Below are 16642 nucleotides of genomic sequence, written 5' to 3' on the forward strand. Positions count from 1 at the left end.
ACTTACCTCTATTCTTGTCCCAGTCAGATGCTAGAAATGCTTTTCTACAACCTCCATCTATGAGTGACACCTCTCCTGTGAGAAGAGAAGGTCCCCCTAACAAGCAGCTGGATCGGCTCACTCCAGCTCTCCTAGTTTTCTATAGAAATGTTTACTCAGATAATCTCTAGAAAAGATATGAAAGAGAAAGGAGCCTAGCTTTGCAGCTTTTATTTTTGCAGGCATGCAACAATCTTCAAAATATCCATTTTGGGGGGGTATGAAGTCTATGCTCCATATTAAAAAGAAATGATTCTGCTTTTATTGCATGATATTTGTTTAGTTCTGTATTTTCTCAGAAGGCGATATTTTTAATCATATTTCATTCCACTGAAATTTGTTTTAACAGTGGGAAAACATATTTTAAGAATGGTTCTAGTCTTCCTTTATTTTCACAGAGCATATCTGTAATAAAAAGGATGAAAGAGAAAGAAGGGACTCTTCTATAAGTTGGATGAAGAGAGTGGCAGTGGGTCAGCAGCTTTGAGCTGTAGACGACTTGGTATCTGCTTTTGTACAGTTTGCAGGCTAGAATTAGTTTCACAGTTTTAAAGGAATAAAGGAGAAAAAAGGAAGGAAAAGATAACGTGTTAGAGGAACAGGAAAAGGGGGCAAAGAAAGGAAAAAAGAGGAAGAGAAAAAAGAGGAGGAGAAGAAAGTGGAGTATACATATGTTACAAATGCCACATCAAATAGATGCTATTTAGTCACACTAACAAGAATATCTTGAATAGACATTTTTGTTTGTTTCTTGTTTTCATCCTGTATGTTATCTGATGCCATGTCTTACATACCTCAGTCACTTTCATATGACTGTGTACATTTTAATCATGGTTCATACACATTTTTCCTAAGAACTCTTGATGTTCCTGCAGATTTTGATCACCGACTCTTTATAATATCTTAAAATTGAGTTTTGGGTTGGAAAACTTGGAAAATAAAATGATTTATTTGATTAAATATAAGAATGGGTGAGTCTCTGCTGCATCCCCTTGCCTATCGCCATGGCTGCCTACAAGCTGGTCCTCATCCGGCACGGCGAGAGTGCCTGGAACCTGGAGAAGCGCTTCAGCGGCTGGTACGACGCCGACCTGAGCCCAGCGGGCCACGAGGAGGCGAAGCGCGGTGGACAGGCGTTGCGAGATGCTGGCTATGAATTCGACATCTGCTTCACCTCCGTGCAGAAGAGAGCAATCCGGACCCTCTGGACAGTCCTGGATGCTATTGACCAGATGTGGCTGCCAGTGGTCAGGACCTGGCGCCTCAATGAGCGACACTATGGGGGGCTGACTGGTCTCAATAAAGCAGAAACTGCTGCTAAGCATGGTGAGGCACAGGTAAAGATCTGGAGGCGATCTTATGATGTCCCACCACCGCCAATGGAGCCTGACCATCCCTTCTACAGCAACATCAGTAAGGATCGCAGGTAGGCAGACCTTACTGAGGACCAGCTACCGTCCTGTGAGAGCCTGAAGGACACTATTGCCAGAGCACTGCCCTTCTGGAATGAAGAGATTGTCCCCCAGATCAAAGAGGGGAAGAGAGTCCTGATTGCAGCCCATGGCAACAGCCTTCGGGGGATCGTCAAGCATCTGGAGGGTCTCTCAGAAGAGGCCATCATGGAGCTGAACCTGCCAACTGGCATTCCCATTGTCTACGAATTGGACAAGAACTTGAAGCCCGTTAAACCCATGCAGTTCCTGGGAGATGAAGAGACCATGCGGAAAGCCATGGAAGCTGTGGCCGCGCAGGGCAAGGCCAAGAAGTGAAGGCGCACAGACAGACTTCTGCCCCGAGACCCTCCTCCCTGCCTGTCTGCCTCCTGCGCCCTTCCCAGCACCCGTCACTGACTCCATGTTTAGGATCTTAAGTTTAAGTTGTAGCTGCAGATGGGGACCCGTGGCTCCCATTTTGTTTTAGTATTTTATCCCCTGCACCCACTCCCTTCATAGAATCTAGTCAGAGTAACACCTCTAGGGTGCAGGTACTTGGTCCACATCCAGGGACGGCTCTTCTTCCCAGGAGAATTGAGAGGTAGTAATTACAGTTTTCTTAGTCCTTTGTTTACAAGGGTCTGCTTTAGGAGGTCAGGGAGGAACCATGCCATAGCCTGACCAGTGAGAAGCCTGTCCTGCACTCTTCTGCAGTTAGGTAACTGGGGGCTTTAGTCATTCCAGTGGAAGGTGAAAGTAGCCTGCATTTAAAAGATGAACTACCTTCCTCTCTGACCCTAAAGGAGCTGCTGGCCCCCGAAGGTTGGGATCAATCCTGTCAAGTCTATGTGTTACATTTACTTTTACAAAAACAGAAGTACATATATATTTATCAGTACACAAAAACCCCTCTGAGGTTTCTAGTGGTGATTGAAATAGTCTTTGTGGTCACCAGAAAATAAGCCATTCCTCATATCAAGTGGGATAAACTCCTTGTCCTCAAGGGACAGGAGTGACTCTTACTGTGTGTTAGGACCCCTCTGCCTTGTCTTGTAGAGGTGAAGTGCCCCTTGATCATGTCTAAGGTTTTGTCTTTACTGTCTGAATCATGTTCCAGCTGCTTGACCCTACCATGTGGGTCCAGAACTTGTTTTGGGCATACTAAATCTTCTTTTCCAGATCAGTATAATAAAGGAGTGATGTGCAATAAAAAAAAAAAAAAGAATGGGTATTGATAGGAAAGGGACAGGAAGCTACTTATCACTGCCAGTATTTGAATACGGTTTAGTCTACTCTTTGCACACATTTCAGAGAGTATAACTCTGAGTGATGGTTATAATATAGATAACTTTTAAAGTACGTTAAAATAAAAAAGCATTGAGCTTAATTATTAGCAATGTATAACTTTGTCTTTTCTACCGAATTTGTTTTTATATAAAAATAATACTGACTTGAAAATTATGGGCTAAAGCCTTTGATTACACATACCATAAAACTGTATTTGACAAATGGAGCAAATATGGCCAAGTATCATTATTTTAGTGATTCATAAAGAGATTTTTTTAGTACATTACCCTTTCTATGATTCCATGCAAACAGGATTTAAATATCAATGTTACCTTTCCATAACAGTTACTCCAGCCTATTTGTTATTATAGAAAATGTACCTGCAGGAGAGTTTATTCTCACTTCCCCTTTGCAAATTGTCTTTAATAGGAATAGGAAATCTTTGTTATCAGTGGCTTTCATATAAGCAATTATTGTTGCTCCTCTCCTTTTATCTGCAATGCAACTCTTGTATGGATTGAATAATGGATGACGAGGCTTGTGTTTTTTCTTGTATCACTGTGACAGGATTCACAAATATGTTTACAATTTGATTTAATTCCAAGAAATAATAGAGATGGGGGCATTCCATATGCTGGTAATTAATTGGGCGAACACAAAAAGGGATTTTTTTTTGTCTCTCTCCTCTCCAAAAGGTATTGCTATTTTCACACTAGCAACAGCACTCTCTTTAAACATCTCCTTTGTCTATTAACATTGCAGGCAATCCACACAAAATTACATAAGCTTGACATCCTCTTAAAGGGCATCATTACATTTTGGCTTCTGATGATAATCATCATGATCTGAAATGGCCACTGGCAAGCCATATCTTTGACATTTATTATACAGACCTTCGTGGTCTCTTTACCATAGTCATAAGGGATGTTTCATAATGGTAGTAATATTAATTGCTGCCATTATCTTGCCTCTCATGTTAAATTTTGGGTCAAATGATTGGTTTAAGTCTAAATGAGCAGTCGGGGATGGAAAGGACAAAGAAGTAGGAGTAAAATACATGAGGAGCTCAAGCCCCGCTGCATACTGAGAGGTAATTTACACAAATAGGCTAGACGAAAACAGATGGGAAGAGGGAGATAGGAGAGGGTTGACTAATGACACCTGACTGCCAAATGACCCTGTGGGTTTGAATGCTGGCAGGACACCTCAAACTGTGCCAGCAGCCACTTGGAACTGCCGGGTTTCCACTCGCATTGCATTTAACAGACTAACCTTGGTCTTTCTATTGTTACCATCAACAGGGAAATTTACACCATATCTAAGCATGCTCCAGAAAACACCCCCTTCTAACTGGGCTCTCAGCTTTGAGAGGCTGTGTGTTACCGAACAGTTCTCGAGTTTATTGTTACAGAGCCTTTGCTTCCAGCAGGGAAAATTTGACACATTTATTTTTTTAAGTGCCTCTTTTGTAAACCTATAGTATATGGCTCCCTTTGTGGCTTAATAAGAGCAGTGACAGAAAAAAGAAATTATGTATTCTGAGAATATAACCTTACTATTAAATACTTTGCTCATGGTAAAATATGCTTGATCCTGACAAGTGAGGCCTTCTTTGAACTATATAAAGTGGACTCCTACCAGCATCTTATTCTCTTCCTCACGTTTAAGCTTTAATCTCTTTCAAATACAAAATTGGTGTCCTCAGCCATATATTTAAATACACTCTGATCTTGGAGTAAAGAATTTTAGGCTACTGGTTTCACTGCCCAATAGCTGATAAGAGTAACAACAAAGCAAACTCATCCTATCCATGCTCTACTTTCCAATCTCTAAAATGGGACTCTGTTGCTATTATGCTACACCGAAGGAGGTTAAAAAATGTCATGTTTACATACAAAGTGCAAATAAGGTATAGGTTGTTAAATTATCAGAATGCATTTGAGTTTATAAAAATATGAAGAAATAAACTAACAAAGACTGACATGTTTTTTTCACGACGCCAGGAGATGGAATACTCTTGTTTGGGCAGCATACAACTGCATGCTGGATTGTGAGGAAAACATCCCTTGAAGAAGCCTTCCTCTTTGTGTCCAGGGAGGAAGCTGTGTGAAAGGTCATTATGATAATACACGGATTCATAAGTAGCATTTATGGATCTGCGAAGGCTGTGTATATTATTGAAGAGACACAAGGCTCACTTTCTTCCTCTTTAAAGACCACCAAGATTATACAGGAGAAGCGAGCAGAAAGCACACACTGAGGTTCAGGCTACACTTAATATTTCTAAAATATCATTTCCAAAATGATATTAAATAATTATTTACTTCTATCATTTGAAAAGTAATTCTTCTCTTTCTTAACACGTTAGAGAAGAGATTAACATGTCCACCAGAAGAAAAATAACTGTGTTGTGGCTTAAATGAGAAATACCCCACATAGGCTCAAGTGTCTGAATTTTTGGTCCCCATACTGTGGAGTCCTTTCATAAGGCGCATCATATTTAGGGGGTGGAGCCTGCTGAAGAATGGGTCGCTAGCGGCTAGGCTTGAGTTTTGTTTGTTCACTCCTATGTGTTCTTTGCTGTTTTACCAGCGATGAAATGTGACCCTAAATTCCTGCCACCACACCCTTTCTTTTATGTGGAATCATATTCCCTCCAGTTGTGAGCATAAAAAAGCCTTCTACTGCCAGTGACTTTTTGTCTGGTATTTAATCGTAGCCAAAGAAAAGTAACTAACAAATGCTACAGTTCAAATCTAAAACCATTTCAAGTTTCTAGCGAATTTATAGGAACCAATCCATTCAACCTGATAATAAAATTACTCTTCATCATACATTTTAATCATTTCCGGGTCTACATCAAAAAGAACTCAAAGTTTAGTATAATTTATTTTGTCCAAACTGCTAGATGGAGGCCACAGTGTATGGAAACAAAGACACTCTAAATTTTGCAAGATGATATGGCCTTCTAGCATGGCATCAGACATTTCATATTCTAGCTCTTGGGGGAAGATACAGTTTTCCAGCTTCTCAGAAGGTTTAACTCCAAGAAGATAAACTCTTGGAGACGTGTCATAACTCTCTGTGCCCTGAAATCTAGAGAGGGCTAAGGGAATAGCTGGACCATGTAGAAATCTGGAAAGAAGCAACAAAAGCCACATAAGACTCCTGAAGTACTGGAAGAGGGCTTAGAACCAACTAAAAGGACTGCACAGTTACGGAAGTTAAGAGGAAGCAGAAGAGAGACAATGCAAGGAAGAGCCAAGCCACCAAGAATGGGAGTGAAAGTGCAGAGGCAGACAGCCTAGGCACCTGACCACACTCTGTGCTTGGGCCTGCACCTCCCCATGAGTTCTTGGGGCTCACATGTTTCTGACAAGTCCGTAAAAGTGATGATTAGATGTCCCCGCTCATGATGCAACATAACAATTCTTTCCACCATTCTTCTTACTCAGCAAGGTAAAGCAGAGAAAACTCTGTTAAAAAATCATATTACTTTGGGCAAAAGTATTCACCATTTCTTGGTGGCAGCAAACATAATTTTATTACATTTTAAACATGAGATACTGTGTAACAGTCTCATAAAATATCACAAACATTGTTTGTGTATGTAAGATGCTGGTCATGGGAGTGAGGGCATGTGTATGCTAAGTATGTGCTAGAATTTACGGGCTCTATTGCCAATCTGTATCCTCAGTTCTTGGGTATGTTTGAGACAGAACAGACCTTATTTTGAATAGCGATTTTCTTGTTTCAGCCTCTTAAGTTCTAGGATTATAGGTACCTGCCAATATGCTCAGTTATTTTTTTAGTTGCTCTTGAAATTAGTGCAAAATGAAATTAATGAGCCACTGAATTGTCTGTACCCAAATGTGTAAACAGAAATGTTTTGAGTTCCCAAATGGTAAAGGATATTTTTTTTGATTTACTGCAAGGCTTCTGATGATGTTTTTAAACTGGAGAGTAAAGTACACATGTCTCTGAGGTTATTTAGACTAACTTGTAAATTTCTTTACTTGCTTGAAATTCCCTCTTCCCCGTAGTCAAGAAGCGAATCTTTTACAATAGATTTAAGAGGAAAACCATCTTAGAATCAGGTAGTTTGGGAATGAAAGAGGTAACACAAAGAATAAGAGAATTTGGAAAGAGTTTATCAGAGGCATGAAATGTTAAATTGTCCACTTTCCTAGTTCAGTCTCCTGGTTTTAAAACACTTTCTCTCAAAAGGAGACCACTAAGGTCTTCACATGCTGTTACATTACTATAATTTCTACCCCAAAGAAAAAGAGAAATTGATCAAAGCATGTGTGTTGCCCTTAACTACATTCCAATGATATTAAGGTAAATACAGCTTCCAAAAGTAAGATTAGAGTCTGGCTGAACATTAAAAGCACATCAGTGGTTTTTAAATTTCGTTCCTCTACCTAAAGAAATAGGGGATGAATTGAGGTACAGGCCAAAATTAAGCTAATGGAAGGAGAAAAGCCAAGATAACTGTTCATTTCTTATTTTATGAACATGCAATGGATAGTAATACAAAGACAATTTTTAAAAAATTTTCCTAATTTTCTTTTTCTATAGTTATTTCAATGACCATTTACATTAAAAAAATAACCCCTGAGTTCCATGAAAATTCAGGCATTATGAGTGAAGTTCAGTGGCACAGTGCACACTCCTTTTGTGAAATAGTAACTGAACAGATAGAGTTACAGCCTAAGACAGTGTTTCTGTCCCCACACGTAAGGATTTTGGCACCATATTTCATATGCCTCCTTCAATCTTTCATCTGTGAATCTGCCCCTCTTTGAGGGAGATATCAATGCTTTCATCTATCAATATAAATCTTTGTGCCTTACGGAGATTTTATATGTCAGAGAGAAGAGAAAATTTAGGATAAAGAAAAAATGGGAAGAGAAAGTTACCAGGTGGAATGGAGAAAGGCCACTGCTTTCACGGGATGATTACGGTAGGGGTGACAGTGAGGCCACAGGTGAAAAAGCCTCATGGACCATCCAGGGAGCAGGCAAAGGAGCTACTTGAATGCCTTGATATGAGTTTGTCCCCCTACAGCTTATGTGTTTTTGAATTTCTATGTTCGCATTTGGAGGTAGTGTCTTTGGGAGGTGATAAGATCAGGATGAGATTCGTGGCCTTTGCAAAGGAGGTTTAGATTTTGACAACTCTCCTTCCTCACTGTGTCGTGCCCTCTGCTTTACTGTGCTGCAGCAAGGAGGATCCCGTTGGATACGAGCACAACACAACTAGAATATCCAGCCTCCGCATAAATAAATATATGTACATTAGAGGTGGAAAGGATAAAAGAAAGGAGAAGATGGATGTGAGGGGTGGTGACCATTATTTTTATAAAAGTTTTGTTAAGTCTCAGAATAGTGGATTTATTCTTCCTTAAGCTGAAAATTTTTAAAATTCCTTGTACAGTTCTTCAGATTTAATATAGCTTCAATTAAGTTTGTATTTTATTCTTTGTGATAATTCCACTTTTGATTTTTTTGGCAGTCTTCACATTTGTCCTTGTTTCTGTAGCCTATTTTCTAGTGAGCATCTTCATATACTTGACAGTCATAAAAATGCCTATTCCGTTCTTATCTCATCCCTATTAGTGATATTTCCCACATAAAATGCATTGCCTTTGTAAACAGTTCAAGCTCATTTGCTCATCATGAGCTTTGAGTTTTCAGTACCTTTAGGAAGAGTCTATATCCATCAGTGTTGTCCCCCTTACATCACGTATACTCACTATACCCTCATAAGTGGCCTTATATATACATCCCATAATCAGTGAGTACTGATTTCATTCTCTAGTGAGCATTGTGTTGACTGGTCAAAATACACATGGGTAATATATGGTGTCTGGCTTTTAGGAGTCCTATGAGTCCACATACAAGCAATACTGTACAGCTGGAGAAGACTGTGTGTATGTATTAGGAATATGTATACATACAAGTATACATATATGCATGTGACAACAGCAGTGACAGTGATCAATGAGGATTTGGAGGGAGGAAGTGGGAGGGGGAAATGATGTAATTATTATCTTAAAAAAGAATTGTAGTCTGGTGGAGAAGAAGAACTTGTTTACAGAGGTAGTTTAAAATCTCAAGAAATGCTCCAAGCATAGGCAGATGTCAGATACAGTAGGGGTGGCATTGGATGCTGATAACATTTAAATTGAATTTAAACCTGAAAACAGTCAATTGAAAAATTAAAAATTAGAAAAATTACCCATTTATTCTAATAATTATTTAAATTTATGTGTGATGAGATAGCTGTATTTTCAGAGGGAGGTAGAAGTCAGTTTTCTCTGTTTACTTTTTTCTGATTATGTGCCAGAAATCAACATCACTTTTCCATAGAAGAGGGATAGAGAACATGAGGAGAGGAATTTCTCTTTCTTTAAAAGTATGAAAATTTCCAGGCAGGTATATTCTCAGACAATGTATGCTACATCTTTAGCATAACACCAGAGCCTTGATATACCATGAAATAAATATATCAATTAAACTGTCCCTAATTTTAGACAGCTAAGTATTTACATCTAAATCTTTCCCTCCTTTCAAAATAAAATAAGAAGGTATTACAATGTATTTTTTTTTTGGCTTCATAGACTATCGTACATTACTGACCAGATCTTTGAAGATCTGGCCAACACCATAGTCTTCTATTTTCTTAGCATTTATTTATGATGACCTGTAGTTCAATTAGTTTGCTTTGACTAATTTTCTCATTAATCCAAAATACAATCTGTCATTCAATGTTCTAGATAGTTCTTACAGTGTCTCTCTGTCCCTTAGTCTCAGAAAAATAAACATCAAAGTTGATCTTTTGGGAAAAAGTCTCTGTAAGAGCTTGAATTCTGACATCCTAACAGAACACAGCATGTTGGTACCTCGTAAGACCTTCATCTTGTGGGATCAAGGCAAATGCTTTTAGCTGCTGTTGTTTCCTCTACATATGCATGCTTTAAATTTCTTTTCTTTATCCGCTTGTTCATTTTCATCCATGCTCCCATTGTGGAGCTCATGAATTAATTTTTCACTATGTAAAAAACATCATTAAGCACCCACTATACCTCAATCAGTTACTTTACATTCATTAACTAACACACGTACATTAACATTTACAACTGTACCAGTTAATAGGTAGCATTGCTACCATTCTGCAAATGAAGAGCCTGGGTTTTAGAAAGGGTAATTAGAAAAAAAAACAAAATAGAATGTAGAACAGCCACATTCTTAAAATCTGGGGATCCTATTGCTGCTATTCCTTTGATTTTTCTTGGATTCTGTTTAGACTTTCATTCCACATGGAATTCTTCATTCTCTTTAATAAATATGAGCATCGGAAAGCGTTCCTCAAGTCTTTGGCTTTTTCCTATGGAAGAGAGATCTGCACACATTTATAGCACACATAATTGGCAAATGCCTCAGGCAAAACGACAAACATAGCACATGGCCTGCAGGTTGCTGGAACAGCTTCTCCGTGCTGCCCGCTGGGGCGTTAGAGTGAAGCACTGCTAGGTGGCTTCTCTGGACATTCTTTCTTTACATCAGGCCAGAGAAACTCCTGCTTTTTTCTGGCCTGGTCCTTGGTGGTAACTGTAGAGTGAAAGAGCAAGGGTTCTCTTCTTTGCTTCTGATACAAATACAAGCAAATTTCATCCCCTCTTTTCTGTACAGCTACTGAGTTCAGTGGAACCAATTCAGATGAAATGTTAAGGTCTCTTTTGTGTCTGTGTCATACTTAGTGGAAATTTAGATTCTTATACTGCTATACAAATGTCAGAAAATGACCTAGGAGGCATAAAGCAGTGGATGGAAATAAGAATGGAGGGATGGAGTAAGGAGAAGGGGGAGAGGAAAATACATGGGGACAGGGAACAAGAGACAGGGTGAGAGAGACAGAGAAACACAAACAGAGACAGAAAGCAAAGGAGGGAGAGAAACACACAGAGCCAGAAAAGGAGAGAAAGACACATAGACACACAGTCACAAAGACACACACACACACATACACACACAGAGAAGGAAAGAAAGACACACACACACACACACACACACACACACACACACACAAGGAACATTTTTTTATCCTAAGAGAAATAATTTATCAAGAAGCTCAATTCAGAAATACTTTATAGAAATAAAAGCTAAGACAAAGAAAGGGGAAGAAGACATCCATCCTAGCACTATGCTTTGCAAGTTGGCTTGCCATTTTCATTGGTATATCCTTGACCAAATGTTAATTGCTTGGTTTTCTTCCAAATGGTTGTATACTAAGTTAAAATTATAGTCTTATAGCAAGGGAACAGAAAAGAATGGGAGAATCCAGTTCTTTTTAAAAGTATACTACCAATAATGAAGTATTAGAAATGTCTGAGGGTTTGTTTGCACTTTGTCTTTTGACTCAAATATTTCGAGATGATCTCAGGAGGTTTCATAATAGGGTAAAGGGTATATTATTTATACTAAAATTGTTGATAATTATTCTAAGTATTACTGAGGTCTTTCATTGTTATGTATATAGTTGGATTAAAATGGATAATACAAGCTATCTGAACTTAGGGTGTTTACACTTCATTCATTTATTCAATAAACATTGGATTTTTTTTTTAAAAAAAAAGAAATAGAAGCTAAAGAAACCTAGCAAGGGCCCTTTATTTTGGGAGTCTGCTAACTGTATATTAGATGTTAACTAGAATACTTGCCATTCATTTTAAGCACTAGTCATAATTTTGTATTTATAACTATATTATTGGAAGAACTCCCAATTAGTATTATTTTCTTTTGTTATGATACAACACCATGACCAAAAGGAACTTCAGGAGGAAGAGCAGTATTTCATCTTAGGGTTCCACTTCATAGTCCATCAGGGGAAATTCAGGGCCGGAATCTGGGGAGAGGAGCTGATACAAAGGCCTTGGAGGATGATACCTCTAGTTTGCTGCTCATAGCTTGCCCCTCGTGCTTTCTTATAGCACCCAGGACCACCTACTTAGGGGGTGGGCATGCCCAAATAAATCATCAATCAAGAAAATGCATGAGACCCTTGCCTATGAGACCAACTTTATGGAGGCATTTCGTCATTTGAGATTCTCTCTTCCCAAATATTTCTTTAACTTTTGTCAAGTTGATATAAAGCTAGCCATCACAACCTGTTTTCTCCTAAGTTTAATGCTCATAGACAAAAATACCATTGAGACCATTGTTTTTATCTCATAGAAACTATCAAATAGGCTACTAGGTGATCTTCCTACCATGCAATATTTTGTATTCTGTATCCTATGTTCTATGCTATGGTAAGAAAAAGAAACAATAAAAGCATTTAGATGCGCATGTCTCATGTTCAACTGTCTTCTGAATTTTGCTTATATCCTGTAGCATCATCGATGAGTAATGCCTCAAATCTGCTTTCAAATTTCCAATTGTAAAGAACATAAATTTGACATTAAGACTTGCCAGTGAAACACATAAGTTCACTTCCTTGGCACCAGAATATAAAACCTTATAGATCCCATACCCATCTCCTTCTTATATATCTCTTGGCTTTCTGCTTCCTTTATTCCTTGGGAAAGGTGGGAGTCAAGTCAAAGGATGGCCAGAACTTCTGCGTCTTGTTCCAGCCACATTGCAGAACTGGGAAGGTGACCTGACAAGCTTCCACCAAGATTGGACACTGAAGCAACATTAATTCTGCCTAGTTTTTCCCCATCGCCCACAATATTTAAAATAAATCTTCCCTTCTATATATTCAAGAATATATTATTAGTGACCAGCATTCAATCAGGAGTGTTTGTCTTTGTGTGTTAAAATCCATGGAAATAATCAAATTTATCTACTGTATCAGACATTGAGTAAATATTTCTAGAATCATGTAATCTCAACAGGGAAAAATATACCTCATGTAATATTCTCTTTGTAAACATCTCTCATTCAGAATGTTGAGAAAATAAGCTGCAGAATAAGGCAATATATATTTTTCCTGTTCAGCTTCTATGTTCTTTAAAGATAAGAACATTTAGAACTACCAATATAGCAATTTCTATTGACAAGAAATTTAATTATTACATTGCAATTGGGGCTGGTTTGCAGATAAAATTCCCCATACTAATAGTCATTAAAGTGTTTCTTAATTTATAAATTGTTTGTTAGATTTTCCCACTGCAGTCATCAGTTAGGAAAACAAATCACAAAAACAAATAAACAAACTCACAATCCAGGACTCCATCTTTGCAGCAGCAGCAGCGTCAGTCAACTTGAGAACACTCTTTGCTGAGTTGCATTTTAATCATCATTGTAAGTCTCCCTTGTCTACAGTTCAGTTTGTTTTTAATCCATATGGTACCAATTTCTCAAAAACTTATTATAGGAATATTAAAAATTTCAATCTATATATCAAATTAACCACCAAATAATATGAAACAAATCCGCATGGGCTTTCACAATTTCCCCTTTAAGTCTTGATATTCCAGTTACCTCTTTCTTTGTTTCTTGAGAGGAATAAATTGTTTTTACTGCGTTTTATAAAGGATATGGAATGGACGGGTGTCCCCCAAAGTACTTGACTTACATGGCATTGAAAAGACAATCATAAGTTGGAAAATTTCAATATTTGAGCAACAATAATAAAAATTGCTCTGGGCTGAACTTCTGGGTTTTTGTATCATAGTCCACAGGAAAAAAAATTACAGCCAAGTAATAAACCTGGGGACTATGGGCTTATAATGGAAATGTTGACAGATTCTAGCAGGTGCTACTGTAATATCTTGAATCTTATTTAGAACAAGTTTCCAATAAAGTTTCTCTAAGGCGGTCTTCTGGGGAATTTAAGTTAAGGAAAAAAGAGGGGTTTTCCATGGTTTCCTCCTCAATGATTGATGGGAATGCGAGAGATTTGTGACCAGGTGCCTCTAGGCACCTGTAAATAAGATCATGGGTACCTGTAAAAGGAGAAGAAGCATGCAGAAACTTCTGTCCTTTAAGGACCCACCAGGTATAAGCTTCATTTCATAGGATGAGAGTCCCCAAGCAAGGTGGACTATACTGCTATGTTTTCAAGTTTGGCAGTGACTCACCCTTGTTTAAGAATGTTCTATAGAAATTTTGCCTAAGAGAACAAAAACAAAAAAAAAATGAAGAAAGTGGTTCTAGAAGTTTCCAAACCATGCCACTGTTAAGCATAAACTGTGTTCTCCCTCCTTCTACACACACATTTAGTGTAAGGTAAGTGATGTATGTAAATCTTTATATTTCAAATTTTATCAATGATGATTATAAGCCAGTACCATTTCCTACTTTAGGAATCCAGTTGAGTACAGTCAATTTGAAGTTGCTATATTATCCCATGCCTAGTGCTATGCAATCAAATCACCAAAAGAAAAGCATCATGTGAAAATTCTCAGATGATGCTGAAAAAAAAAAAACTGTGGCAAAATCACAAAGCTCCATGCTCATTAGTTGTGTGACATTGGGTATGGTTTCCTAAAGTCATAGTATTTTTCTGTACAATGTGCAGAATATCAACAAAGGGGATAGAAATAGTAATAATAGCAAGCACCAATATTGACTGGCAAACTCCATGAAGCACTCTGTTAGGCTAAATGTCACTTTGTGTTGAGAATTAATAGTGGGCATTCCATGAATGAAATGTCACACATAACTTCACATCAAATATTAGCTAGCTTTATTCATACATGATTGTTCCTGCTCTACAAACAATACTTGGTTAAATAGAAATGAGGGTAACTACCTTCCCTTAGTGCTAGTGATAGGCCTTGTTACTGTGAATCTACTAAAACCAGATTATTACAAGGCAACCTGCCCTGATTAGTATTGGTCAAGGCTGTGTATGTATCAGGGACTAGGTGGAACTCATTTTTAGAGATGTATTGAATTTTCTCCAAAGAACATTCAGTTTGTAGAAGTTGTTCACATTCAACACGACCCCTGTATTCTTCTAACTTTTTAATAGAAACTAAGTAGTTGCTCAGCAAAAGCTCTAAGTTGATACACCATCTTTTAAAAATGTGACATCTAAGATCTCAAAGTAGAAAGTTAGTAGCTGGACTCACCATATATATTTTTAGTATAGGAAAGTAGAGGAGCAGCCATAACAATTATACATAACATACATATAATTGAATTGTCAGCGAGTATTGCCTTTGCTTCCAGATGTTCCCAGAGTAAGAAAAGACTGATATCACAGAAGGAGACCACACATATTTGCCAGAATTTTAATGGAAATTCTGAAACTTGTGTAGAAAAACTGACTTAAAAATATTCTTTTGTTTAGCATTTAATGGATTCTTGGAGAACAAGTTCTAATTCACTTTTAGTAGAAAATGTTGGTAAATGTTAAAACACACACAAAAGTTAAAAAAATAAAGGTTAGGAAACATTTTTTTTATTTAAAATACAAAATAATTCTACTTTGAGGACTTAATTCCATATGAATTTTAACTACAAAGGAGTTTAGCACAACATCTTTGGCTTCCACCTTGTGCATTGCAGTTTTCAATAGAGCAATCCCATTAGTAAACTGTCCTGTGCTAATGTGCTTGCTTGGGGCAATACTCATCAGAGTTCCTGGTTCTGGGCCCTGCCAGTGTGGATGATGCACCACGAGTGGGTGATGTAGTATTGTCATTATGCAATTAGCCTTGTCAAGGCATGGAGCACAGGGAATAGCAGGAGCTTGAAGCTTGAACTGTGGCGGGCTGACAGATGACTGCCATTAAGTGCATCCTTTGTTCACTTTGGGACGAGCAGAGACTGAGCTTGGGCAGAGGCTCCTTAATGAAGGATAAAATCCTTGACCCTCAGCTGCACTTTTTCATATGCTCATAATCGCTCAACTCACCCTTCCTTTCTACTACACATATATCTGCTCGTCTCTCACCTTAGGCTGATGAAAAGTAATGAACTGTTGCCAACAAGCACATTGTAATCCATCATGTTTAAATGATGGAAAGTGAAATTTTGTACAAACATTGTGCAGCCTACGACTTCCCACCATGACAGTTATTGTTCTTAATATCCTATGCTCCTTTTAACATGAAGAAGGTTAATTGGATGTTGTAGAATTTTGAGTACATATAACTAACCTATATTCAAAACATATATTCCTCCTACATATATTAATATTTAAGATGTATATGATAGCACACCCAGGTATGTATATATGTATACAGGCACATAGATACCCTAAAAAAAATAAATTTTGGTCATATGATACTGAATGGGATTAGTCTAAATTTCTGAGCTTTCATTCAAAAGAAGCTTGGCATTGATAATTTACTGTTTGTTCTCATTCTCAGGCCATGAGTGTGTATATTCCAATTTCCTTCCTTGCCCTTTGGATATCACTGAACTGTTGTTTTTTTGCAGACAGAGATCTGCTAAACCACATCCTTGTGGTCACTAGAGGGTACAGAAAGAACACGGATGTCCCCGTTAAGCATATGTAAGAGTCCAACCATTGCAACTAGATAAACTCTTGCATTCCTCTTAGGTCCCATAACAAGACATTCAGGTTCTTCTTCATAGGCACCATCCTGTAATATGTTTGTGTCAATTGATCGAGGATATCTTGTGAAGAAACATGGCTAAGTTCCTAATACTACAGGAAAATTGAGAGTCCAGAGTATTCTGTCATGTAAAAATACAAAGCCCAAATTCTGAAGATAGTTTTAAAAGGCATTACCCAAATGTTGATTGTGTCAAAACTTGGATGCCATTAAATACAAGGAAGTTGGGAGGTACAATATGTATGCCTAAAAGCTAAGCAATGAGAGAGGGCTGAGGCCAGAACCTTGACATAAGTTTAAGGCTAGCCTGAACTATACAATGAGAAAATGGTTCAAAATA

At 37.9% G+C, this 16642-nt stretch overlaps 2 protein-coding genes across 4 annotated transcripts in view; one reads left to right on the plus strand and one right to left on the minus strand.

The window, feature by feature from the left end:
• The window catches only part of Erbb4 (erb-b2 receptor tyrosine kinase 4), a 1055862-nt gene that overhangs the window by 158742 nt on the left and 880478 nt on the right, over positions 1-16642 (minus strand). The window lies entirely within an intron of this gene.
• On the plus strand, positions 1022-1964 carry LOC142836966 (phosphoglycerate mutase 1-like). The gene has a single exon (XM_075951722.1). The coding sequence runs from the start codon at positions 1044-1046 to the stop codon at positions 1467-1469; it is 426 nt and encodes a 141-aa protein (XP_075807837.1). The 5' UTR covers positions 1022-1043; the 3' UTR covers positions 1470-1964.

This window comes from Microtus pennsylvanicus, chromosome 17 (assembly GCF_037038515.1).
Source record: "Microtus pennsylvanicus isolate mMicPen1 chromosome 17, mMicPen1.hap1, whole genome shotgun sequence".
Lineage (NCBI taxonomy): Eukaryota > Metazoa > Chordata > Mammalia > Rodentia > Cricetidae > Microtus > Microtus pennsylvanicus.

What these genes read in the sequence shown, in the direction of transcription:
- LOC142836966 (XM_075951722.1), top strand. Translation starts at nt 1,044, where the DNA reads ATGGCTGCCTACAAGCTGGTCCTCATCCGGCACGGCGAGAGTGCCTGG.